This window comes from Natator depressus, chromosome 24 (genome assembly GCF_965152275.1).
Source record: "Natator depressus isolate rNatDep1 chromosome 24, rNatDep2.hap1, whole genome shotgun sequence".
Taxonomy (NCBI): Eukaryota; Metazoa; Chordata; order Testudines; family Cheloniidae; genus Natator; species Natator depressus.
Window position 1 is genome coordinate 5,352,109 of NC_134257.1, and position 25,428 is coordinate 5,377,536.

Below are 25,428 nucleotides of genomic sequence, written 5' to 3' on the forward strand. Positions count from 1 at the left end.
CAGTTCCCCAGATGGAACACGCTAGGGCTTTCTCTGGCATGGCTGGGTCCATCAGGGGAGTGATTTTTGTCACACGAGCAAGGCTGCCAAAACTATTTATGTTGAGAGCAGGCCCATGGCGGTGAAGTGCTGAATTCTGGGAGCTGGGCAACTAATTCCCTTAAACCCACGAAACAAACCAAGCGTGTTTCCTCTGAAACGCTCCCATTCCTGCGGGAGCCCTGGGCAGCAGGAATTTCGGCCGCCTTTGAGAGGGGCTGATAAGATACCATAGGCATTGAGTTGCTCAGCTGAGCTTCCGCTGAAGTCAATGGGATTTCCCCTCCCCACGTTAACTTCAGCAGGGCAAGGATTGGCCCCAAGCTACCTATTCTGCAAGCACCCTGACAAGTGCCAGGGGTAAGATACCGGGGCTTTATCTCAAATATGCCAGTGCGTACAGGGCGACAGGCGTGCTTGGAGATTACAAGTGGGTCTAAATAAAGCAGATTAGCAGACTTCAGTCACGCCGGGCATTTACTGTTCAGCAGTGGCCCCTGACCGCAAGCTAACAGCGCCAGAGTCTGAAGCTGCCCTGAGTTTTAAGCCAAAGTTACAGGCATCTGAGTTGGGGGAGAATTGGTAAACAGCAATTTCTTTCCCCTGCCCCATGTTTGCCAGAATCATTCAATTGACAGGTTGTACAGTGAGCCAGCTACATGTGGAAGAGAGAGAGAAAGAGAGAGACTGCCTGCCTTCTGTTGGATGGAATCAGAACTGTTTGACTGTGTGTCATAAGCCTTATACTGCTACTAGCTAGTGAGGATTCTCCTTTAGCTCACGTGCAAAAAGCCTGGGTTTTGGAGCTGGAGGATTTGAGTTTTAGACTGGCTGCTGCCGCTATAAAAACCACAGTGACTGGCCTGGTAACCTCTACAATTTGGCTGAGGTGTCTGGCCCCGCCTCACTCTAACCACTAGTCAATCCTGCCTTCCAACGGTGAGATGAGAACCCAGGAGTCCTGATTCCCGGTGCCCGCCACACCCCAGCTCTAACTGCTAGTCACAGTCTTTTGTTTCCCAGAGTTAAGAACAGAACTCAGGAGCCCTGCACCTGATTGGACTTTGCAGATACTCCTGATTGCGCCTTAACGAACTTACACAAGTAGCCCTTTCCTCACCCCCGCAGCGTTACAAAGCTGCTCATTGAGGCTCGCTTTGCCCTCGCATTACTCTGAAAGGGGTCAGTACATAGGGTCACTCCAACAGCATACTCGATTGCTTGGCAAGTTAACTGCAGGGCAGCTGCCTCACTTAACATTTCACTGCCCTGCATGAAAGCTCCCATGCCCACTGGCTAATCAGTTGGCCCGGCAGCCCCTCAGCGGTCACATGCCCCCTTCAACCAGGACCTGACTCCAGATCCAAACCACCCTGGAGCTGGCATCCGGATCTGGATCTGCACTTGCAGGCCTGCTGCTCCCTCTACAGATGGGGCAGGTCATGAACCTGGCTCCGAACACCCTCCCAGCCCCCAGGAATGCGGGAAATGCAGCCCCAGAGCCCAGCTTTCTGACTTGAATTCACTGTGAATCCAAACCCATGTGAGCTGCAGCTGCTGAGTTATATGCACATCGCGGTTTAGCTTTTCTAGGGAGATCAGCAGCCAAAAGACGTGGCTGGGTAAGGGTTTTTCAAACAAGGGCTGAGAGAGGAGGCGGTTCTCCACAGCTGGTTCAGTGGCTCCTTTCTCTGACTGCCCAGCGTGGGAACAAGCTCCGGGCAGAGAAAAGCTGCAGGAGAAAGGCTGAGTTGTGAGGTCTACCAGGGGACTGGGAGTCAGGACTCCTGGGGCCTCGTCCCTGCTCTGTGTAAGGTTTGTTTGGTAGCGGTCGGATCGCGGGAGCCAGTCTGGGAGTCAGGACGCCAGGGTTCCCTTCAGGATGACAGGAAATGTGGGGTCTAGTGGCTGGAGCAGGGGACTGGGAGTCAGGACTCCTGGGTTCTATGCCTAGCTCTGGGGGGGGTGTGTGTGCGTGTGTTCCAGTGCTTGGCGCAAGGGACTGGGAATCAGGACTATTGGGTTCAGTTTAAGGCATCAGGAGAGAGTGTGGTGTAGGGGTTAGAGTGAGGAATGGGGGTGGGTGCAGGACTCCTGGGTTCTCTCCCCAGCCCTGGGCGGGGGCTGTGTTCAGTGGTTGAGGCAGGGCGCCAGGAGTCAGTACCTTCGCTTCAATGGGCTTTGGATCAGGTCTGAGTTCTCCCTGCTGTTTGGTGTCCACGGGCGGCTTTAGAAGCTTTGCAAACAAGGCCGAGCATGGACTGGGCAGGCATGAGGCACAAGCTCCTTAGTGCAGGAGATCAAGGTAGGTTAAGCCCCACAGCACCGTGGGAACCAGCCTTTCTGTCTCCTCCAGCCTGTAAAAGGACCCTCACTGTGTGAGCTCAGCCCTGGTGGGAGGAGGAGCAAACCTCTAACTCCCACAGAACGGAGCAGGAGCCTGGGAGCCGGGACTCCTGGGTTCTACTCTCAGCTCTGGGATGGGATGGGGTTTCTTGTGATTAGAGCAGGGGGGAGTGGGAGCCAGGACTCCTGGGTTCAATTCAAGCCTTCAGGAGACCGTGTGGTCTAGTGGTTAGAGTGAGGGATTTGGTGTTGGGGGGGCAGGGGCAGGACTCCTGGGTTCTCTCCCCAGTTCTGTAACTTCTGGTTGGAGCAGGAGAGTGGCAATCAGGCTGGATTCATGCATACTAGCTCTGGCTGTGTGTGACCTTGAGCAAGGAACATCCCCTCCCTGCACCTCAGTTTCCCTATCTATGGAATGGGGCTAAATCACAGCGGTGCCATAGGGCTCAGTTAAGGTTTATAAAGTGCAGTGGGCTCCATGGTGAGTGGAGGCTCGAGTCGGGCAAATCTATGCAGAATAACGGGCTTTCAGTAGGGCCCATTTCACAGCTAGGGCTTCCCTGGGAGCAGGACACGTGATGGCAGCAGCTGGCGCTCAGGGGGTTAGTGCAAGGTGGCTAGTCCCCTGGCAGGACATCCAGCCCGCCCCACCACTTTCAGATGCTGTGGGTCTCTTTCCCCCTTAGCTTGTGCTTCGCATTGTGGGTGGCCCTGGAGAAAAACCACCCAGTTCTCTGGTGCCTGGAGCCTCGCACGGTCATTTGCACGCGAAACGCTACCGATGCCGCAAGGGGGAATTTGACACCCGCTGGCGTGTGGGCCTGCGCGAGCCGCCGGCCGATGGGGAATCGGGGCCGCTGTGCCTCCTCTCAGTGCAGGAGGCATTGCATTGTCTTTCAGGGCCAGCCCCGCCTCTGTTGGGCCTGCAGCCCCTGGGGACCATCCAGCTCAGTCTGGAGCTCTTTCTCCGGGCAGCTGGGACGTTCTCTGGCCTCTCCAGCCTCCTGCCCCTCTCTGAATCTCTGGCAGGAGGCCCCTTGTACTCTGCCTCTGTTCTTGGGCAGCAGCCAAGTATCCTTGGTTTCCTCCCCCCCAAGTCCACAGCTGCCAGCAAAGGCAACTTGAGGAAGGGAAGAACTTTCAGGCCCCTTCAGCAGCCAGGTCTCAATCCCACACAGCCTGGGAGCGGCAGTCTCGAAGGAGGCAGTGTTGCCTAAAGGGTAGGGTGCTGACCTGACACTCTACAGACCTGGGTTCCATTCCCGGCTCCGCTGCTGACCTGCCATCACGTTGCCTCGCTGTGCCTCAGTTTCCCATCTGTAAAAGCGGGGACAGCGATAGTGACTCACCTTCATGAAGTGCTCTGAGAGCCAGGGCTGAAAAGAGCTGAGCTTGAAATGCAACTCTGGTAATGATCACAGCTGTGCGGGGTCCTTGCGAGGGGGATTTCCCCTGTCTCCTTCCAGATCAGCACCCCAGGAGGGGAGTAGGAATGGATGACACTTGCAAGGCCCAATTCCAGTTTTAGAGCCCCCACCCCTCCCCCAGCATGCAAATCTGTTCTGCTCCCATCTGCATAGATGCTGCCCCAGCGTGTGGTTTCTCGGTCACAGGAGACGTTTGCACAAGGACCTCCCTGTGGCCGGAGGGTGTTGCTTCTTGTCACGCTGATGGTGAGCCCCCGGCCTCGAGGAAGGACAGTGAAAAAGCCACAACCATGCAGCGACTGTGCAGCCGACCTGCCCTTGTTCGCTGAGCAGCAGCTGCGCTGTGCAGGGAGGCAGCAGTCATGCAGCAAGCAGCCCCGTGCAAAACACTGGTGCACCACGTAGCTGTTGTGCAAAAGCTGCCGTGTGCACTGTGCAGAAAGCAGCGTGCTTGCAGTAGCCGCTCGTGCCTCATGCAACCAGGCACAAAGTGCGGCTGCACGGAGTAGCACCTGGGCACCTTACAACAAGCCGTGGGCATAAAGCAGTCCTGCAATGAGTAGCAGCTGTGCAAACCCGCTTGTGCACCGTGCATTGGGCAGCCAGGGCCCAGACAGTGCTACGGATGCAGTTCCAACAGGCTGACTATAAAGGCGAAATGAGCTCTGTGCAAAAGCCGGTTTCAGTGTCACTTCCCACCCCGGGCTGTAGTCAGAGCGTGCACTCCGCAGCACTAACCCGTGGATTCTGCCACGTGCCCCGTGGCTGCCCGGCTGCCCGGCTCAGCTTGCTAGCAGCCTTGGGTGCTTCGCGCCTTCTTACCTCCTAGGAGCAAGAGCGGGAAGTCAGGCTCCATGGCCCAGTCCATCCCTGGCCTCTCTCCTGTCTGCCAACAAGGGCCCAGTCGTGATGATGGGGGAGGAGGGGTGGGTTGTGACTCGGACCCTCCAGCTAGGGCTGAGAACAAGCAAACTCACTGTGCACAGGCTATCGCCCCCAACCCGGGCTGGATTTGAACTCGACACCTAAAGGAGATGGTCAGAATTTAGAAGGGATCGTTAAACCTCCTGCTTTGGGCCTTGAGCTGAGCTCTGGTAGAGATGAGGGCGAGGCCTATGGTGGCGGGGGAGAGGGCGAATTATCCAGCATCTGCTACTGCAGGGTTTTACATAGGGTTACCCTTCTGAAATGCAAAAAGAACCCAGCACCCACCCCCTGCGCAAGGCCAGCCCTCCACAACCCGACCCACAACCACAAGGTAACGCCACAGCCCCCCCTTCAACAGCCACGTACAGTAGCTAGAGAGAGCGCACATACAGGTAAGACATCCCACGTGACTTTCTCTCAGGCGCGGGGCTCTTGCCTGGTGGCGGGCAGGTAGCTGCTGTATTTTCCCCAGGTTTCATCTGTTATCGCTTAAACGGGGCAAGTGGGAACGCTGCAGCACCTTTAGCTGGACACAGCAAATTTTAACCTTTGGCATCCCGGTGTGTTGTGATAATCATGCAAATCTTCAGACTCATGTTAATAAAAAACCCCGACAGATTAAATTATTTTTCTGGCAACTCGCAGATCCGTTAAAAAACAAAACAAAACAGCCAGGCCTGTCAAAGACCAGCGAGGTGCTAACCATAGTTTTACACCTTTCCCTGTAACTGGTGCTAGCCACTGTCAGAGGGAGGACCCCGGGCTAGGTGGGCTTTGTGGCTGAGCCTTTCTGGTGGCGTCTGGGTTCTGATGATGTTCTGTGTCCCGTCACCCCTTTGACACCACGGTCCGTTCCTTTGGGACGGCAGCCCTAAGGGCCCCACTGAAATCCACGGGATGACTCCCCACGGACTCCAGTGCGGGTCCGGACATCCCCCTCCACTCGGCTCTGAGCTCCACACTGCTTTCGTCAGTTTCCTGCCTGTGGCCGCAGCCAGTGATCCTGCCTGCGTGGCTGGCCCGGACAGGGGCTGGCGCATCGCATCTCCCCGTCGCTAACCTGCTGTGTGGGAGAAGGCTCTTTCCGGTGGCTGCTGCATTATTTCTCATTTTGCTGTTATTAAATGAAGGGGGAAGCCGCAGGCGTGTCGGCCAAGCCTCTCGCAGGCGAGCCTGTCACTAACACCAGCATAAATCAGCAGGGCCTGATTCTCCAGGACCCTGCGAGCTCACACTGCCGCTTGCACTGATGTGGAGCGGGTGTGAAATGCTGCCGCATCAGAGGGCTCACGTGTTTCGCTCGCGTTGCACTGGTGTGAACGAGGGCACAAGGTGCCGAGCAGTGGCGAGCCAGACCGGCTCTGACGGGAGGGAGAGGGGAATGGGGCTGCATGGCTCTTGGGAATATTCTCCTGGAAGCATCTTGGGCCCAGTTGTGGTTTACACCGCAGCTCCTTTGCACTCCCCGAGAAATGTGAAGGGACCCCCCCCGCCCCCCGGCATTGCCAGCTCCCAGGCTTTCAGCGTGACTCTTGCGATATTTGGTGATTTGCTGCAGACCCCAGTTCCTGGAGTTGCCTGAATCCAGCAGACTCCAGATGTGCGTTTAGTAGGAAAAGTAAATTCCTAGCTCTTGTGGTCGCAGAGGAAAGCTTGAAAACGTGACCCATGCAGAAGTCAAACGACAAATAAAAAGAACTCCAGATGTATAAAATCTCATGGGTTTTCTTAAAGCCAATCTCATGGGTTTTTGGAGGCCTGGCTTATGGGTTTTTTTTTTTTTAACTCTTGGGGTTGGCAGGATGAATTAGCAGCAGGCCTGAGGTTCTGAGTATGAGTGCAAATAACTGCAAAATATGCAAGCTTTGGAGTAGAAAAGAGTCTCTCTCTGTGAAAAAGTGTTTTGATGGCTCTTGGCTCAGGTCACAAGGACTAGGCTGGTTCAGTTTGCATGGAGGAGCTCTCAGAAGCAGGTTGGTGCTGGGGGGTGATTCAATTCGTGGCACATGCTTCCCCCTGAGTCAGTGGTGAATCACAGCCCCAGCTTCCAGGCACTGTTTTCAGAGATGAAGAGCAAAAGTCCTGACCATTTGTGGTTATAAAAGATTCCCCGGGGGCCTCCTAACCATCTTGTGAAATCCTTGCCACACGCCTAAATTCCTAGATTGTTTTTCATTTCCTTTCTTAGACTTTTGGGTGGTGTTCCTGTGCGCTGTTCAGACAGCGGCCACGCTCCAACGCAGCGGTGGCTGCATTTCAGGGGTGGAGACTGTTGTTGTTATTCATTGGTTACTTGTATTGCGGTAGCACCTAGGAGCCCCAGCCATGGAGCAGGACCCCACTGTGCCAGGCGCTGTACAAACACTGAACAAAAAGATGGCCCCTGCTTTGCCCTTGCAGTTTTAGTCTGTGAGACACTTGCAGCTGGACAGTGTATATGTCCTCTTTTCAGAGTAACAGCCGTGTTAGTCTGTATTCGCAAAAAGAACAGGAGGACTTGTGGCACCTTAGAGACTAACCCATTTATTTGAGCATGAGCTTTCGTGAGCTACAGCTCACTTCATCGGATGCATACTTGCATAATGACTTAGCCACTCCCCGTCTCTATTCAAGCCTAAGTTAATTGTATCCAATTTGCAAATGAATTCCAATTCAGCAGTCTCTCGCTGGAGTCTGGATTTGAAGTTTTACAGACATGAAAGTTGTGATATTACAACAGAAAAACTTCAAATCCAGACTCCAGCGAGAGACTGCTGAATTGGAATTCATTTGCAAATTGGATACAATTAACTTAGGCTTGAATAGAGACGGGGAGTGGCTAAGTCATTATGCAAGTATGCATCCGATGAAGTGAGCTGTAGCTCACGAAAGCTCATGCTCAAATAAATGGGTTAGTCTCTAAGGTGCCACAAGTCCTCTGTCCAGCAGAGATGCACCCCCCCAGTACTCTGGATCCAAAGGCCCCTCACGTTAGTGTCATCTGATCCTAAACTGGTTCTCCTGATCCACAAGATACGATGCTATGCAGACCACAGAGTGCTGTGGGATCCCTCAGGCTGAAGGGAGCTATCTAGACCACCCTGCATTTCCACACATGCCGTGGACAAGTACGTTCGGTCTGCTTTTTATTTTGGATGAAATGGCGGAAGGACAAAAAAATACAATCCCCCTGGGAGAAAGAGCACGGGGTGTGTGGGCTGCTCCAGGAGGGTCTGCTCCCGATGAAACCCGCAGTGGCTGCCTCTCTGAAATGTAGAGGGCCGGGACACTGAAGACCAAGGCATATACTCCTTACCCACCGGGTTCCTAAGCTATTATCTGTGCATCCATGGTACTTTTACGGCCCCTGTTACTGCTGCATCTAATCTGAGCACCTCGCCGTCTTTTATTGTGAGGTGGTGTTAGCTCCATTTTGCAGATGGGGAACTGAGGCACAGAGAGGCTGAATGCCCCTAAGGTATTTAGGCACCTAACTCCCAATGGGAGTTGGGAGCCTAGATCCCTTTGAGGATTGGAGCGTAAGTGAGATACCCAGCGAGTCTGTGGCAGCCAGGGCATTGAACCGAGGGCTTCCACTGGACCGTCCTTGCGCATGCACTGATGGCTTGGAACCGTGGCTATCTGAGGACAGGAAGTGGCTACAGCTCGGTCTTGGAAGCCTGCGTGTTAAAGCGGAATTGACGCCACTGAAATAGGGATGTGTGTTTGTACGGCTGCCGGGGGCTCATTAAAAGGTACATGGCAGTGGGGGAAATGCTGCTGCCAGCTTCTCCTTTTTTTCTGAGAAGAAGAACAGCAATGACTCAGGCCGGATGTGTCTAACCCAGCCTTGTGCCAGGCGAGGCACGGCAGCCGCTCTAGACAGGAAGCCAGGTCGCCTGTCTAAATGCCACCTGCAGTGGATCGCTCTCCCATCTTCTTGTCACCTGTTGGTGCTCTCCACGGCCCGCAGCTGGTGCAGGTTTGGCTCCGCCTGGCACTGACATGCAGCTACCTCTGGGGCAGAGCGCGGCAGCGGGTCTGTGCCCGCTGCAACGATGCATGAGCTTTGCGGTGTCCTTTTTCTTTTCTAAAGGAGGGAAAGCAAAAAATAACTTCCTCCACGGAGACTTTCAGGGGGGATTTTTGCACAAGCGGAAGTGGAGTTAGCAGGACTCGTCCGGGGGGCCAGAATTACGATCTTTAACTGCATGGACAGAGGGATACGTTACTGGCCTTAACTGAGTGAAAGATGAAGTCTTCTCTAGCCAAAGTAGGCAGAGTCCGGACAGGGGCAGTACGGACTTCCCCGGGCCAGCACACCAGGCCCCTCAGCTCTCTTCCTTACGCTGCAAGGTGTTTGGGGCGAGGACAGCTGCTTTGGGAGGTGTTTGTACCACCTGCAGCACCGTGGGGCCCTGGCCTCGGGGTGTGACTGCCAGACAGATAATAGATCGCCTCGCTTGGATTGCAAGCTCCTTGCGGCAGGGGCTGTCTCTTTGGTTTGTGTTTGTACGGCGCCCGGCACGGCAATACAGATAATAACCGTGATGGCTGGTTGCTGCCATGCTGGACTTTCTTTGAACCAACAGCCCCGAGGCCCCGTCTCAGCTCCCGTCCCCCAATCAAATCACACCCCTGCCCTTCGCAGCCGGTGGGCCTGATCCTGCAAAATGTTGGGCACCTTCCATGTGGCACTTTCACCTTCTTGGCTCCTATTGCAACCAAAGGCTGACCTGTTTGAGGTCAGCGGGGACAGGATTGGGCCCCCGGCTGCAGAAGCTGGATGGAGGGAGAAAATAACCCAACAAGCACATACAGGGCCAGATCCTGTGCTTGCTCGCTCCCCCCCCCTGGCTTTGATATTCCTGATTTACACTGGGGCACATGAAAGCAGCCCAGGGCCTCGCGGCTGATGCAAAATGGGTGCAAAACGCTACCGGGGTCCCGGTGCTGAGCGCTACCAGGCCAGCATGGTTGCGATGTGCACGGGGATCAGTCACTGCGTGCTGAGCTGGGCTACTGGCACTTGGCACCTGCTTAGCCTGGGCGTCAGTGACAGCACGAGAGGTCAGGCTGAGGGGGGGGGCCCCTGAGCTGCTCCCAGTGCCCATCAGGAGTAACCCCGCTGATGTCGATGGAGTCACAGCGGAGCAAGTCCAGGATCTGGCCCACGAGGCGCCAGGCAGGGTGGCCTGGGGGAACCGTCCCAGCATGCGATGCCATGACGCCTGGCCACAAATGAGCCAGGTGGGCACTAAGCCTTATGACTGCGGCCTGCACGTGAAAGCTGGGGAAGCCCACAAGAGCCAGGGTGCCACTGGGTGAGGGGCAGCTGGATTTCTAGACGAGGGGGTGGAACGGGGAAGGACTGACTCGTGATGCGTGTCTTTCTCTCCAGCCAGGCCATGCCGCCCGGGGGAGAGGAACTGAGCCTTTCCACTGACCCCAGCAGCTCAACTGGATCCCAACTGGAGCCGCACAGAGCTTCTTCCTGCTCGGCTGCTGCCTGGCTTGGGGTGTGCGTGTCAGTCGCACACCAGCTGTAGCTGGCTCGTTGGGAGGTAAGCGGTAACTATGGCAACGCGAGGAGGGTCCCCAGCAGGCTGAGGAGGGATGCACGTCTGGGAAGGGATTTTCCTCCTCTAGATCGCAGGGAGCAGCCCGTTCCAAGCAGGTTGGTTTCCTCGCGCCGGGAGCTGCAGTAGAGTGAGGTCAGAATCAGAGCTAGGAGGGGACCCGGCGGGGGTTGGAGAGAGAGATCTGGGCTCCTCTCGGGTGAGGATGGGGGGCAAGCTGTTAGTACCCAGGTGCCAATCAGGAGCAGGTAAGATGGTGATGTTCTGTATTGGGGGATGACGATCGGGGAAAGGGGGGCTGTTTGGATGGGAGCTTCTGAAGAGAGCAGGCAAAGGGGGGAACCCACAGCTGGCTTTTTCCAAAGGGTTTCCCAGCTGGGGAATTCATACAGCAAAGAGCATCGGCGCCCGGTTTCCTCCAGGAAAATCCCAGCTGCTGAAACAATGAGGAGCCCGGCGGTAAAACACGCACGTCCCCAACGGGAGCACCGCTCGCGTTAGCTGTTAATCAGGGAGCGAAACGAGGCACCAGGGACCTTTTGCTAAGCCGGGCTCCATTGTGCATTCTGGCCGCGCCTCTCTAGGCAGCTCACCGGCAGTGCCAGGGTGGGAAATCCAGAGGCCAGACCCGCCGATGTGTTTTACACACCAAGCTCGTGCCGTTCCTCAATCGGCTTGTGTGGCCGCCGGGCCTGATCCCCAGCTGGTGCAAATCGCTGCGCCGCCGTTGACTTCGGTGGAGCCACCTCGGTGAGCACCAGCTGGCAACGCCGTCCGTGGGTTGTAAATTCACTGCAAAGGCACGAAATAACACCTGCCCAACGGGGCTGTTCTCAAGAGAGAGAAAGGGTTTTCTTCTGTGCTCGGTCATGCAGCAGATGCAGAGGAAAACAGCTGGCATAAATCCGCCAACTCCATTGAAGTCACACAAACTGGGCCACTGACTCCAATGGAGTGACACCGATTTACACTGGCTGGGGATCTCTTCCCAAGGTTCCCGTCCCGCAGGGTTTAGTGCGAGGTGTCGAGTGGTGCATTGGAGCCTGTGGGAATGGAGGGAGGGCAGTGCCGGGGCAGGGCAGGACTGAGAGAATGATACAAATGCAAACTACCCTGAAAGAGTCTCCGCACTGTGAGCCAGATCCTCAGCTGGTGTAAATCAGGGTTGCTGCATTGAGTTCAATTAAGCGATCCTGATTTGCACCAGCTGGGGATGTGGCCCGTTGACACCAATGGAGCGGTGCCGATTGGCAGCAGCTGGGGATTTGGCCCAGCGCGATTTGTTTTGGGTGAACAGCTGCGTGGGGTGCTGTGCTCAGCCCGGTGCAGGGGGAGGGTTAAGGAGGGACAGTCGGTTGGCGGGACTAACAGAGTGACGACCCAGAGCCCTTTGCGTATCTCTCTTGCTTCTCCATTTTTCACGGAGGTCATCGCTGCCCATTGCACTTGGTTCCGGGGCTGCAGGTGTCAGTAGCTCTTAACGCGCTGTCTACACAATACTCAGCGCTTTACATACCTGAGCTAATCCCTCCAGTGCATCCCCTGCTGGGGAAACTGAGGCATGGCAAGGGGACATGATTTGCCCCAAGACCACAGACAGGGAGTTGAAGTAAGAGCCAAGGGGCAGAACTCAGAGGATCCTGGGTCCCTCTCCTGAGCTCAGACCACTACACCACTTTCGCCCTCTCCCTCTCCCAAGAAGCTTTGCCTTCTCGTCTGTCGATCACTAGTACTGGAAAAAACCTTCTAGGCTGGGAACATAGGGCCAGAACCCCACCTGGTGTAAAAGGACATAACTCCATTGGCGACACCAGGGCCAGATCCCTAGCGGGTGTAAACAGGCAGCGCTGCATTGGAGTTGATTGGCCTAATATTTATTAGATAGACAATGTAATCTTCATTGGATAGGATGGAGGAGACCACAGATGGAGGGATATGGATAGATAGAGGCATATGGATGCATACAGTTGGATGGATGGATCAAGGGGCATGGATGGAGGGATATGGATGGATAGATACGAATGGATGGATACAGATGGATGAATGGATAGAGGGGCATGGATTGATGGGGATGGATGGATAGAAGGATATGAAAGGAAACAGATCGATGGAAGGTATGGATGGAGGGAGATGGATGGGTGGATGGAGGGGCTTGTTTGGTGATAGATCGATCAGGTAGCTAGGAACCCAGGGGGCTGCTGCCTTCTCTGGGAATCACAGGTCAGCAGCTGGGAATTACCTGCAATGCTCAGACAGGGCGGGGTCTCTCCTCTCCATCTCCAGATGAGAGTGTCTGTGATTCCCCGGGGTGGCTGGCTCCACAGGGTTTGGGGTGTGCGCAGCTGGGCTGCTAGCTCTGTGATAAAGAGGGCTGGACAGATCATCTCTCTCTGGCGCTGGTGGGGAAGGTGGGGAGAACCAGAAGAAGAACGCCCTGCTGTCATTTTCCGTGGGAGGGTGGGCAGGCAGCGAGAAAGCACCAGGCGCTCTTATTCCCAGCCTAGAGACCTGGAAAGAAGCTGCTGTTTCCCACCCGTTGGAAAGATAAAGCCAGGGATGGGGGGAGGTAGAGAAAAGCCATGCTGATCAGCTGCAGACCCGCAGGTGCCAGCATCAGGCTGCAGCAGATCCACTGATCTGGGGGGAAGGGCAGCCAGGGAGGAGGTGGGAAGGGGAGGAATCTGTCTCTAGGGGGGAGCGATTTCTTCCTGTGCAGAGAACCCAGGACCCCACTCAGTCCCTCAGTGACTGAAGTGTGTGCATTCATTTTGTGCTGGTCCCTCTTAACCCCAATGTAGCGCATCTGGGGGGTAGTGCTACATCACGTAATGCCAGTATAGAAGGGCCCCTAGAATTGCGAGTGGGGGGTGGGGGGTGGAATTAACCCTCTCTGCCAGCAGTTTCTGTCACTGTCACAGGTTCCCTCCCTGCACTGGATCTGAGAGGGATCCAGATGGCAAAACTGGTTCTGGACTTTGAACACCCCAACCTTTTAACTATCTTGAATAATTTTGTATCACCTGCAAATTTTGCCACTTCATTTCCACTCCCTTTTCCAGATCATTTAAGAATATATGGAACAGCACTGGTCCCATTACAGCCCCTTGGGAGGATCCCGCTGTTTACCTCTCTCCATTGTGAAAACTGACCATTTATTCCTACCCTTTGTTTCCCATCTTTCAGCCAGTCACTGACCCATGAGAGGACCTTCCCTCTTATCCCATGACTGCTTAGTTTGCTTATGAGCCTTTGGTGAGGGACCTTGTCAAAGGCTTTCTGAAAGTCAAAGTACAGTATATCCACTGGATCATCCTTATCCACCAGCTTGTTGACTCTCTCAAAGAATTGTAATAGATTGGTGAGGCATGATTTCCCTGATCATTCTGTTCTTTATTGTAGTTTCGACCAGTTTGCCCAGTACTGAAGTTAGGCTCGCCAGTCTATAATTGCCAGGAGGGCCCATGGAGCCCTTTTTAAAAATTGGCAATACATTCGCTTCTTTCCACTCATCTGGTACAAAGGCTTGTTTCAGAGAAAGGTTACATACCACAGTTACTAGTTCTGCAATTTCACATTGGAGTTCCTTCAGAACTCTTGGCTGAATATCAGCTGGACCTAGTGGCTTATTGCCATTTAATGTATCCATGTGTTCTAAAACTTCTTCTGTTGACACATCATTGTGGGACAGTACTTAACGATTTGTTGACCACAAAGGAGAGCTCTGATGATGTGGGTAACTCCCCCACATCCTCGTCACGGAAGACGGATGCCAAGAAATAATTTACCTTCTCTGTAATGGCTTTGTCCTGCTTGGGTGTTCCTTTAACACCTTGGTCATCCAGGGGCCCCGCTGCCTGTCTGCCAGGCTTTCTGCTTCTGATGTACTTTAAAAAAAAAGGTTTCAGAGTAACAGCCATGTTAGTCTGTATTCGCAAAAAGAACAGGAGGACTTGTGGCATCTTAGAGACTAACCAATTTATTTGAGCATAAGCTTTCGTGAGCTACAGCTCACTTCATCGGATGCATACTGTGGAAAATACAGAAGACGTTTTTATACACACAAACCATGAAAAAATGGGTGATTATCACTACAAAGAAAAAAGAAAAGGAGTACTTGTGGCACCTTAGAGACTAACCAGTTTATTTGAGCATGAGCTTTCGTGAGCTACAGCTCACTTCATCGGATGCATAGCATATCGTGGAAACTGCAGAAGACATTATATACACACAGAGACCATGAAACAAAACTTCCTCCCACCCCACTGTCCTGCTGCTAACAGCTTATCTACAAAAGGTTTTCTGTCCCCCCACCCCACTCTCCTGCTGGTAATAGCTTATGTAAAGTGATCACTCTCCTTACAATGTGTATGATAATCAAGGTGGGCCATTTGCAGCACAAATCCAGGTTTTCTCCCTCCCCAAACACCCCCCGCAAAAAACCCAGTCTCCTGTTGGTAATAGCTTATCTAAAGTGATCACTCTCCTTACAATGTGTATGATAATCGAGGTGGGCTCGTTCACCTGCACATCTACCAATGTGATATATGCCATCATGTGCCAGCAATGCCCCTCTGCCATGTACATTGGTCAAACTGGACAGTCTCTATGTAAAAGAATAAATGGACACAAATCAGATGTCAAGAATTATAACATTCATAAACCAGTCGGAGAACACTTCAATCTCTCTGGTCACGCGATTACAGACATGAAAGTTGTGATATTACAACAGAAAAACTTCAAATCCAGACTCCAGCGAGAGACTGCTGAATTGGAATTCATTTGCAAATTGGATACAATTAACTTAGGCTTGAATAGAGACTGGGAGTGGCTAAGTCATTATGCAAGGTAACCTATTTCCCCTTGTTTTTTCCTACCCCCCCCCCCTTCGTCAGACGTTCTTGTTAAACCCTGGATTTGTGCTGGAAATGGCCCACCTTGATTATCATACACATTGTAAGGAGAGTGATCACTTTACATAAGCTATTACCAGCAGGAGAGTGGGGTGGGGGGAAAGAAAACCTTTTGTAGTGATAATCACCCATGTTTTCATGGTTTGTGTGTATAAAAACGTCTTCTGTATTTTCCACAGTATGCATCTGATGAAGTGAGCTGTAGCTCACGAAAGCTTATGCTCAAATAAATTGGTTAGTCTCTAAGGTGCCACAAGTCCTCCTTTTCTTTTTATAAAAAAAAAATTCTTACAGTTAGTTTTTGCATCTAAAGTTGCTTCTCAGATTCCTTCTTGGCCTGCCTTGTACTTTTACACTTAACCAGCCGGAGTTCATGCACCCTCCTATTAGCCTCGCTGGGATTTGACATCCACATTTTAAGGGGGCCTTTTTGCCTCCAATGGCCTCTGTTAGTCAGCTGTTTCGCCGTGGTTGCATGGCATTCGTTTGGCCCTCTTACTGTCTGTTCTGATTCAGGGGACGCGCCTCTGTTATGGTGGTTTTAAGGAGGCCTCATGCTGCTTGCAGGCATTTAACCCTAAAGCCAGCTCCACACAGGTCAGGGAAGCCACCTGTGTATGGGGGATTTTGAGGGGGCTTCTTCCACCCACTTTAAGGCCCCTGTGGATGCCGGAGGGGTCCTACCGTCACTGAGGACCAAGCTCCACCCCCCCCACCATCACTCTCCATTTGTGGCTTTGCACCAGCGCAGAACAATGGGAATAATTTAAACCTCCCTGGGGCCTTGTTTCTCAGCCAACGGCTCCAGGGCAGAGTAACCTAGTTTCTGTGTCACAAGGAGCTTTCTGTCCCGGCCGAATAGCAAATGCGGGGGTCCCCCCCTCCTTCCCAGCGTTCAGACAATGCGCTCAACCACACACGTCCCTGCGATCGGCTCCTCAAAGGGGAAAGCTGGCCCACAGCCGTTCTCATGTCAAAGCCAGCTAGGGCTATATGCCCCTTTCCTGGAACCTCTCCTCAGAGCTCAGGGCCTAACTAGCTGCTACCAGTCGGCTAAGGCAGGCGAGCAAGGTGCCTAACAGGCCTTGATCCTCAGTCATTTCCTTCTGATCAGTGAAGGGCATTTCCCATTAGGGGCAACAAAAGGCTGAGCCGTGTAGTGTATCAGAATGAGGTAGTATCCCTTTAAATAGTGTGTGAGCCCCACAGTGGCGCTCATCGTGTTCTGTGCTCTAGAAGCCAGCTGGTTTGCAAAACTATTTAAAGGGACATGAACCTGTTCTGATACATCACATGCAGAAGGGGCGCAGCCCTCTTGTTCCTGCTCTGGACGGATGATCTGAGGTGGAAGCATCAGGCTGTTCCCTGCAGACCAATGCCGTGGAGAGACATTGCATCAGGGAAATGGCTTGGATCTATAGCACCATGGGGAAATGGCGGGGTGGAGGATGAAGGTGAAGTGCTGTGCCTTCATGGCTAAGGGAGAACAGGGGTGGATAAAGAGGAACAAACAGCTGCCAGCTATGATAATAATGCTGAGTGTACTTTGCAAATGGGAGTTCTTTTCATGCAAGGATCTAAAAGTGCCGCCTAAGGGTGAGAATTCTGCTCCATTTTGTTAGGGGAAACCGAGGCACTAAGCGTTTTTAATGTGGTCTAGTGCTTGGAGCAGAGGATTGGGAATCAGGACTCCTCACTTTCCTTGTGGTTAGAGCATGGAGGATGGGTGTAAGGGATCCTGGGTTGTAGCTTTTGTTCTGGGAAGGGAGTGGGGTCTAGTGGTTACAGCAGTGAGCTGGGATTCAAGACTCCAGGATTCTACCTCTGCCTCTGGAAAGGCATGAAAATCAGGACTCCTGGGTTCCATCCCCACCTCTGCCACTGACTCACTGTGTCACCTTGGCCAAGTCCCCACCTTCATCCAGGCACATGCGCATAACACCAGTGGAAAAGAGTTCAAATGGGCGGAATGAAAGTTAACGGTGGCTTGCAGCTGTGTTGGCTGGGATTGGTTTGATCCTGAGCGTAGCTTGCACCAGTCTCCCAAGACAAGGACGATGAGCTTGTGCTGCCAAAAGATAAGGAGTGAAATCCTGGCCGCCTTGAAGTCAGTGGGAGTTTTGGAATGGCGCCGGAATCCCACCCGGGGCGTCTCCCAACCTGAATGTTCTCAGAACAAACCGACTTTTTGCACCTTTCCCACCAAAAACCACCGAGTCTTGTTAAAAGGCCCTTACGGGATTTGAATAGCCTAATGCTGGCTTCCTGGAACCTGCTCCCTGCTTCCATTTCCCCACCTGTGCATTGCAATGCTAATACGTGTCTCCCACACACAGCTGTTGAGAAACATGCCGACTTTGTGGAAAGGGCTCTGAGGTCCTGAAATGACAGAGGCCAGAGAATGGCCAGGGATCATTATGGGTGTTGGGAAAGTAATGATGCTTTACAGCTTCTAATTGAGGGCTCAGCTCTTTTGAGAGGTTGGATGATCCCCATTTTACTCCTGGGGAAACTGAGGCATGGAGAGGTGACATGACTATCCCCGGGCCACACAGCAGCAGAGTGGCCAAGCCAGGCAAAGAACCTAGGAGTCCTGCCTTTCACTCCTCTGCCTTAACCACAATGTTATGCTTATTATGCAAGAAAAGCCATGTTCTGGGTGTGTTTTGCTAGACCAAGATGGTTCTTCCCATGGGTCTCAAGAGAGAGGGCCTGGTTCTCATTTAAACTGGCTATTACTAGTAAAAAATCTGTGTATAGAGGAGACCTAAGACCTGAAAACCAAAATATTTCAAGTTGGAAATGTTCATAGAATCATAGAATATCAGGGTTGGAAGGGACCTCAGGAGGTCATCTAGTCCAACCCCCTGCTCAAAGCAGGACCAATCCCCAATTAAATCATCCCAGCCAGGGCTTTGTCAAGCCTGACCTTGAAAACTTCTAAGGAAGGAGATTCCACCACCAGTGCAGTAGTCTGGGAGCTGATCTTGTTCGTGAAGACAGAGGCAAAAAAAGCACTGAGTACATTAGCTTTTTCCACATCCTCTGTCACTAGGTTGCCTCCCTCATTCAGTAAGGGGAGTCACAGTTGTACTTCAGTGGCCTCATAGCCTCTATTCTTCTTTATGGGGTGTGCTCCCTGGCCAGACTACATCTCCTATAATGCACCAGGGCCAGGGCTCCCATGATAAACCCCCTCCCCTCTCCAAGAGGGGAGGGACACTGTGATGCATCATGGGAGATGTAGTCCAACCAGGGAGCCTGGCCTATAAAGGAGAGTGGGCGCATGCGGCAGCTGGACTACAACCCCCATGAGGTGCCACAGCAGCGTTTCCAAATCAGCATTTTCAGGATTTAAATTTCTGTTGAAAATGTATTCTCCCTCCGGCCCCCGCTCCCTGGGGAAAAACATTCCCAATTGTTTTCATTCTGCTCTAGCAAAGGAGCCTTAGTGCCAATAAGAATCAGGCCCAGAATTGGTCTCGATCGAACAGGCATGCCAAGGCTGCACCCATGGGCTGTGGGTAGAGGTGTTAGCTGGCCACACCCGCTGCTGGGCAGGTGTCCAACCCATGATTTGTTTCTACAGGGTGTTTTCCACCCTTCTGCTCTCCAGCCCGTTGTTCCAGTTTCTTCTTCCTGTTTAATTTGCAGCTGATGACAGATCCAGCTGTTGCAGCACATGCCTCAGCTGGATCAGCTGGGCAAATAGACAGGTTCACTCCAAATCACTCCCACACACCTGGGTGCTCTCCCAGGGCCCCTAGGTACAGCAGACGCTCTGTAGATATCTGCGGAAGCTCTGCAAAGGAGCTCTGATCAGGGTAACAGCAGGGCACTGCTGGGCAGGGCGAGATCCGGCTGGCCTGAGCAGTGTCTCTGCCTCCTCCGTCACAGACCGAGCACCCCGATCAGTGCAGCTGACTCGCTGAAACCGAGTTCTTGGGGAAGGGGCGGTTCCATTTTATGACTTCTCGCAGCACACCAGCAATGGCTGAGTGGAAAGGAAGTAGGTCTGGGAGCCAGGACTTCTGGGTCTTGTTCCCAGCTCTGGGGAGAATGTGATCTAGCCGTTAGAGTGGATGAGGACTCCTGACTTCTGTGCCCTGGTCTGGGGAGGCATGCTTAGACGAGCAACAGAAAGTCGGGACAACTGGGTTCTCTTCCAGTCTCTGGGAGAGTCTTGTCTAGTGGTTAGAGTTTGGAGGACCAGTAGCATGGCCACCTGGGTTCTATACCCAGCTCCTCTTTTGACTCTCTGTGTGACTTTGAGCAGATCGAGGAGCGGCTCTGTGCCTCAGTTTCCCTATCTGTAAAATGGAGCTAATGATCCCTGCCTCGAGAACTGCTGAGGGTTGTCAGCTAGTGGTGCCTTTTCGGGAAAGGCCAAAGGCAGCAGCAAACCCCCGGTACAGCTCTCGATGGGCTCAGCACGCTCCTGGTAAAGGCTTTGGGTGGGAGATGAGTTAAACTCCAAAGGTGCTTAGACAGACAGCTTGTAAATAACAGTGTACTTGAAAGTGCGTGGTGGAGAATTGGGAGGGGCCAGGGCTTATGCGCTGGCCTGTTAGTGTTAGTACAAAGGTTGTAATTAACCATAAATACTTACGGATAGCGCGTCTCTGAGCCTCGCAGTAGTCGGCTCACCCAGGGTGAGGGATTTTGTTACTTTGGATGGGCGAGGAACATTTCCCATCATGTCTAAGGTCAGGTCTGCCCCAGGGGCTGCTGCGGGCACAGCTCTGTCGGTCAGGGGCATGAAGAGGTGAGATCCCTGACCAGCAGAGCTGTGCTGGCAGGAGCCGATAGAGGAGATGCAGCTAAACCAGCCCAACTGCACTTTGCACTGGGATAGCTTATTGTGCCCAGGGCGGGGGGCGAGGGGGTGGAATAAGCTATGCCAGGAAAAGAATCAGCTGTGCTGGTACAGCTGCATCCCTTCTAGGTGCGTTTTGCCTGTGTAGACCTGGCCTGAGACTGGAAAGGTTTGGTTTCTGGCTTGATAAACATTTGTGCAGCTGCTTGATGCTTCAAGGTGCTGTGTTGGCAGTCGCTGACCCTCAGAAGGCAAGCACCATCATTATCCCTGTCGTACAGATGGGGAAACTGAGGCATGGACTGGCTATCCCTTGCCCCAGTTCATACAGTGGCAAAGCTGAGAAGGGAGTCCCGGAGCTGCTAGTTCCACTCTAATCGCTAGACAACATTCCCTTCCCAGAGTCAGGAATAGAACCCAGGCCTCCTGACTCCCAGTGCCCCCCCACTCTAACCACTAGATCCCACTCCCCGTCCAACAGTCAGGCATAGAACCCAGGCGTCCTGACTCCCAGCCCCCCTGCTCTAACCTCTAGCCCACATTTTCTCCCAGAGCTGGGAATAGAACCCAGGCATCCTGGCCCCCATTCCTGCTCCATCCGCTGGGCCATGCCACCTCCTTTAAAAGCTCTTGTTTCCTATCGAAGCAACCACCCAAGGAAGCTGCTTTCTGCCTGGCTGGGGGGAGCAGGGGAAGGTCTCTGAGCTGTCAGGACGAGTCGGGGAGGCTGGACTTTCTGGTTCCCTGACTCACTGTGACACCGATCTAGCCATGCCCTTCCCCTCCCCAGCCCAGGCAGCTGCCAGTGTGAGCTGGAGACTTGAAACAGCCTCAGCTCCCCGGCCCTAGTGTTGGACAGGAGCCCGGGAGGGGAAGGAACCGAAGCCGCGTCTGGGAGCAGAGTGAACCCAGGAGCCAGCCCCTCCAGCTGGAGCTGGGCTCGTCATTCCAATCCCATGGGCCCAGAGGCCACCCCAGGACGTCTCCGATGGGCACCGGGCACCGACCAGGGAGTCCATCCACGCAGCACTGCGGGGATCTACCAGGGGCTTAGCTGCCAATGGATGATGCTGGCCGAAAGTCTGCGCTAATTCCGCCTGTGCCCTCTGACCTCAGCCCCAGGAGAGGTAATTTCGCTGGAGAATGAGCAGCCAGATCCCGCTCTGCAGGGATCCGAGGCAGAGCTCGGGGGCCGCTGGGCCCAGGGGGAGCGGCTCTGCACTGGGTGCTGAGAGCAGAATCTCTTATACAGTAGCGCCAGGCAAGGGGGTCCGGGAGGGAGGGATAGAGAGGGGACTTGAAGGGGCTTCCACTCTCTGCTAGAAACATGGGGCAGGGGGGCACTTTCAGAGCTGGTATTTGAAGGGAGGGGGTTTTCTTTTCTTTCTCCTTTTTAAAAATCCCTCCTCCTGCCCCTGGGCCCCCGCAGCATCAGGCGCGGGGTCCCGTCCCGCACTAGCATGTGGTCTGTGTGTACAGCTTGGGGTCTGGGCGTCGCCTTGCTGGTCTACGGGCCAGTCCTTGCTGGCGTAAGCACCCTGCAGTCAGTGCAGTTACCCCAGGGCTGCGTTTGCCCGCCCCCACACACACACCCATCCCCACTCACTGGTTTATTAGCTGCCGTTCATGCAGACGAGAGAACAAGGTTCAGAGTTGCAAGGCGGGATGAGGCTGCAGCTTGGCAGAGTAACAAACAGCTCGGGCCGGGGATTACCTCTCTTGCCCAGAGCTGGGACAGTAGGGCACTGGGGGTGGGCACTGAGGCATCTTCCTGCCCTGCCTCCGGCTGCATTTCAGGGGTTGGGGAGGTTCTAGGTTAGGCAGGGGCCAGAGTGGCTTTGAGCACGGTCAGGGTCGATCATTTCCTGCCCCCAGGGGAGCCGCACGAGCGCCCCACATTTCACAACCTCCTCTTTCCACACCGTTTCCAGCAACAGGCGCAATATCTCAGCTCAGCGGCTGCGGTTGCTGCAATCTGGCTGGGGTGCAGAGGAGGAGGAGGAGGAAGGGCTGTGTGTGGAGCCAGCATTGGGGCCCGGGTCAGCCTGTCACTCAGCTGTCGGTGGCTTTCGAGCTCCACTCGCTGGAGCGCTTGGGGAATTTGCCACCTCCTGGGAGCCCCGGATGCAAATGCCTGCCTCGACCCAGCCCCCAGCAGTGCCCGGCAGTTCTGCGAGGTGTTTCTGAAATGCTGGGGCTGCAGGGCTCACGCCAGGGAGGGGCCAGAAGGCCTGATCCGAAGCCCACTGGGGATGTCAGTGGAAAAGCTCCCACTTCAGCCGGCTTTGGATCGGGGCTTGGATCTGGCCCAAAAGATCATCGAGGCCAGGAACACACATTCCCCAACCCTTTGGGGAGGGCGAGCGGGACCCGGGCAGCTTGGCCATATGGTCTCCATAAAGGGCTCCCCGCCGCCGAAAAGAGCATGAGAAACAAGTTGAGCAATGGGGGGAGGGAGGGGGAATCAGGTTTCGGGAGCGAAAGGAGGGATGGCAGAGAGGGGCTTGGGATGTGATGAGGACAGGAACACTGTGTAAGCATCGGCTTGGGGTGGGGGGTGGGGGTCCTGACCCGGGCACCGCTACAGGAAGAGTTAGTCTGGGTGCGAAGATGGCACCAACCTGAGCTAAAAAAGCTGCCCCATCAACTGGCAGTGGCAGTAGGCTATTATCTTGTATATGGACTGGAGGGGACACGCGTGACGCCCACCCAGCATAGGGGGTGTGGCTGGAGTGCTGTGAGCTCTTCTTTGATTCCCAGGGCCCATAGCGGGCAGAGTGTAAGTTAGAACAGCCTTGAGGCTGCTCCAATTGATACGGGGGTGCTGGGTGGAGCCCTGCACAGTCCCAGAACATGAGGGGTGCAAAGGCTTAAAGGCATCTCCCGCATCCATCTTGCCCCAGGAGCTGAACCACCGAGAATCAAGCCCCGAGAGGCTTCTCCTTGGCATCTCCTGCCACCTGGGTCAGCCTCCCAGTATCACCGTGGCCCCATGCCGGCTCCGCTCTCAGCTGGAAAGGCTTCTTTCCTCCCTGATGCTGCGGCTGCCTGCGGGGCTCCCGTGATGGCGCGAAGGGGCAGAAAGCTCTGCCCCGGTGAAGCATGACTGCGCACGGCCCTCTCTCCAGCCAAGCGCTTCCGCTCCAGGTGGGAGGCTGGGGTGGGGACTCTTTCATGTGGTTACCTCGCTCGTTTCAACCATCTCTCCCCATCCTGCTTTCTTGACAGCTAAAGAGCTGGGGCCGGGCCCCTGCACATTTCACCAAGGGCCTCACCCTTTGCCGATAACCAGCCATGCCCAGCCGGGCGCTCTGCCTCCTGTGTAGTTTGGTGATGCCCGCCACCTTCCTGTGCGCAGATCTGCTTCCCAGGGTCACCTTCCCGAGAGGTGAGCAAAGGGGGCTCGGGGGAGAAAGAAGGATGGATGGATGAGAAAGCAAGAAAAGAGGGGTGGTGGGAAGGACGGAAGGAAGAAAAGGAAAGAAGAGTGCAAAGACAGACAGTCGGGCCTGGACAGACACGGCAGCGAGAATAAATAAAATGGAGAAAGCAAAGCGAGAGAGACCGTTGGAAGGAGGAAATGAAGAAAGGGGTTAAAGGAAGAGAAGGAGAGAACGGCGCCCCTCCGAATGGCCCGCTGTCAGCCTCCCAGGCCTGGGGGGAGGGGCACGGGGCGCCGGCAGAGAGAGAGGCTCCTTGCCTGTTGCCAGGACTGGGGGGCTGCGAAATGGCTGGGGGTGAGGAGGGGCGTCTCATATCTCCCTGTCGATGCAGCACATGTAAAGAGCAGGGCTCTGATCTCGGAAGCTGCTTTTCCCCTGCGAGGTTGAGAAGGGGATGGAGGCAGGTGCTTCGGAGGGAGGATGGGGGGGGGAAGATGTGAGTTCAGATCCTGAACTCTACCCCCGTGCCCTGGCTTGGGGCATCGTGGGCCTAACGTTGATGCCACCTTCCGGCAGGGCTCACCCTGCGGCTTGATCCAGGGCCCGCCGCTCACACGGCATCGTGGCCTCCAATAGGGAAGACGGGCAGGGGGTGGGAGGGAGCTGCTTTGGGGGAGCGGTGTGCCAGTGTGAGCCAAGTGCATGGGGTATTTAGGGAGTGGAGCCATGGGGGGCAGGGGCACAGTGAGTGCATGGGGAGCTTGCTATGTTTCTGCCCTTGTTGCTCCTCCCCAGCTCCTACAGAGAGCGCCCTGCGACTGGCAATCCAGCCCCTATCCAAGGCTGGGGCTAGGCAGGACTGGCTGCCAGGACACCTGGGTTCTATTCGTAGAGCTGGCCGGCTCTCTGTACCTTGGGGTTCCCATCGGGGCAACAACGATGATATTCACAGTCAGGAGAGTAGGAGAGGCTATAGACCAAAGGAGCAGCTGTCAGCACACCAAGGAACTGATACAAAGCCCACAGGGGTCGCCAGTGGCTTGAACGGGCCTGAGTTCAAATCCCAGATGGGCCCAGTTTTCCTACCCCAAGGAACTGGCCTGGAAGTCTGAGATTCTCTAGCTAGCCTGCCCTGGGCAAGAGGTCACAGTAGATGATCACAACGGTCCCTTTGGGCTGGGGTGATGTGAGTCTTTCCACCAACTTTGGATCAGGCCCTGATTGTACAAAGCGAATGCATTCTTCCTTTTCCAAACCCAGAGGCAGTACACACCAGAGCTCCGGGGAATGCTTATAATTACCCCGGCATCCGCTGGCACCCCATGAAAACAAATTCCAGCTGCAGCCTCTCTAGCGAGCAGCCATCTATTAAACCCGATCGCCTTTCAGCTCCTTCTGAAAAGAAAAGAAATATCATGCGGTTTCCGCTGAGCTGGGAAGGGACTTGTTGGGTGCGGGAGACGGACCTGATTTAGGAGGGGAGATGAGAAGAGCTAAATATGACTGACTTTGCAAGAGAGGACAAGCATCTAACAAGCACTTGAATGTCAAGGAAACAGGATGGTTTGAGAGGGTTTAGCAAGGAGTATTTATTATTGGTAGCACCTAGAGGATCCAATCTAGGAGCTGCATAGACACAGTGAGAGACAGTCCCTCCCCTGGACATCTTATAAGCTAAATAGGCAAGGCTGGTTGAGGGTGGGAGAAAGGAAGGATTGTTCTCCCAGTTTTACAGATGGGAAACTGAGACATTAAGGCCCAGATTCCCAAAGGTGTTTAGGCACCTAGACCAAGGGAGTTAGGTTGAGGATCTGGACTGAAGCGAGTTGCTGAAAGCCAGGAATAGAACCCCTGAGTCCATGTCCAATGCCGGGGTTACAGAATCCTTGCTCCGAGTAACAGAAAATGGAGCAACGGAACAGTCAGGCTGAGTATCAGGCAATACTTCCTAATAGCAGGAGGCAGGGTTGTAATTAGAGGAGTTGGAATTTGTCCAGAATAAAATAATGAGCCTGATTCTCA

At 54.2% G+C, this 25,428-nt stretch overlaps 1 protein-coding gene across 3 annotated transcripts in view; it reads left to right on the top strand.

Moving 5' to 3' along the window:
• SEMA4A (semaphorin 4A) overlaps window positions 1-25,428 on the top strand; it is a 43,856-nt gene that overhangs the window by 1,742 nt on the left and 16,686 nt on the right. The window contains exons 1-4 of one of the 3 annotated variants that reach the window (XM_074938492.1): window positions 1,780-1,854; window positions 10,120-10,395; window positions 20,814-21,150; window positions 23,252-23,411. In XM_074938492.1, coding sequence (XP_074794593.1) covers window positions 23,318-23,411 — 94 coding nt within the window. In that variant the 5' untranslated portion in view covers window positions 1,780-1,854; window positions 10,120-10,395; window positions 20,814-21,150; window positions 23,252-23,317. Of the gene's footprint in view, window positions 1-1,779; window positions 1,855-10,119; window positions 10,396-20,813; window positions 21,151-23,251; window positions 23,412-25,428 lie in introns of those variants that run through there. The other 2 variants (XM_074938493.1, XM_074938494.1) reach the window with 2 other exon arrangements.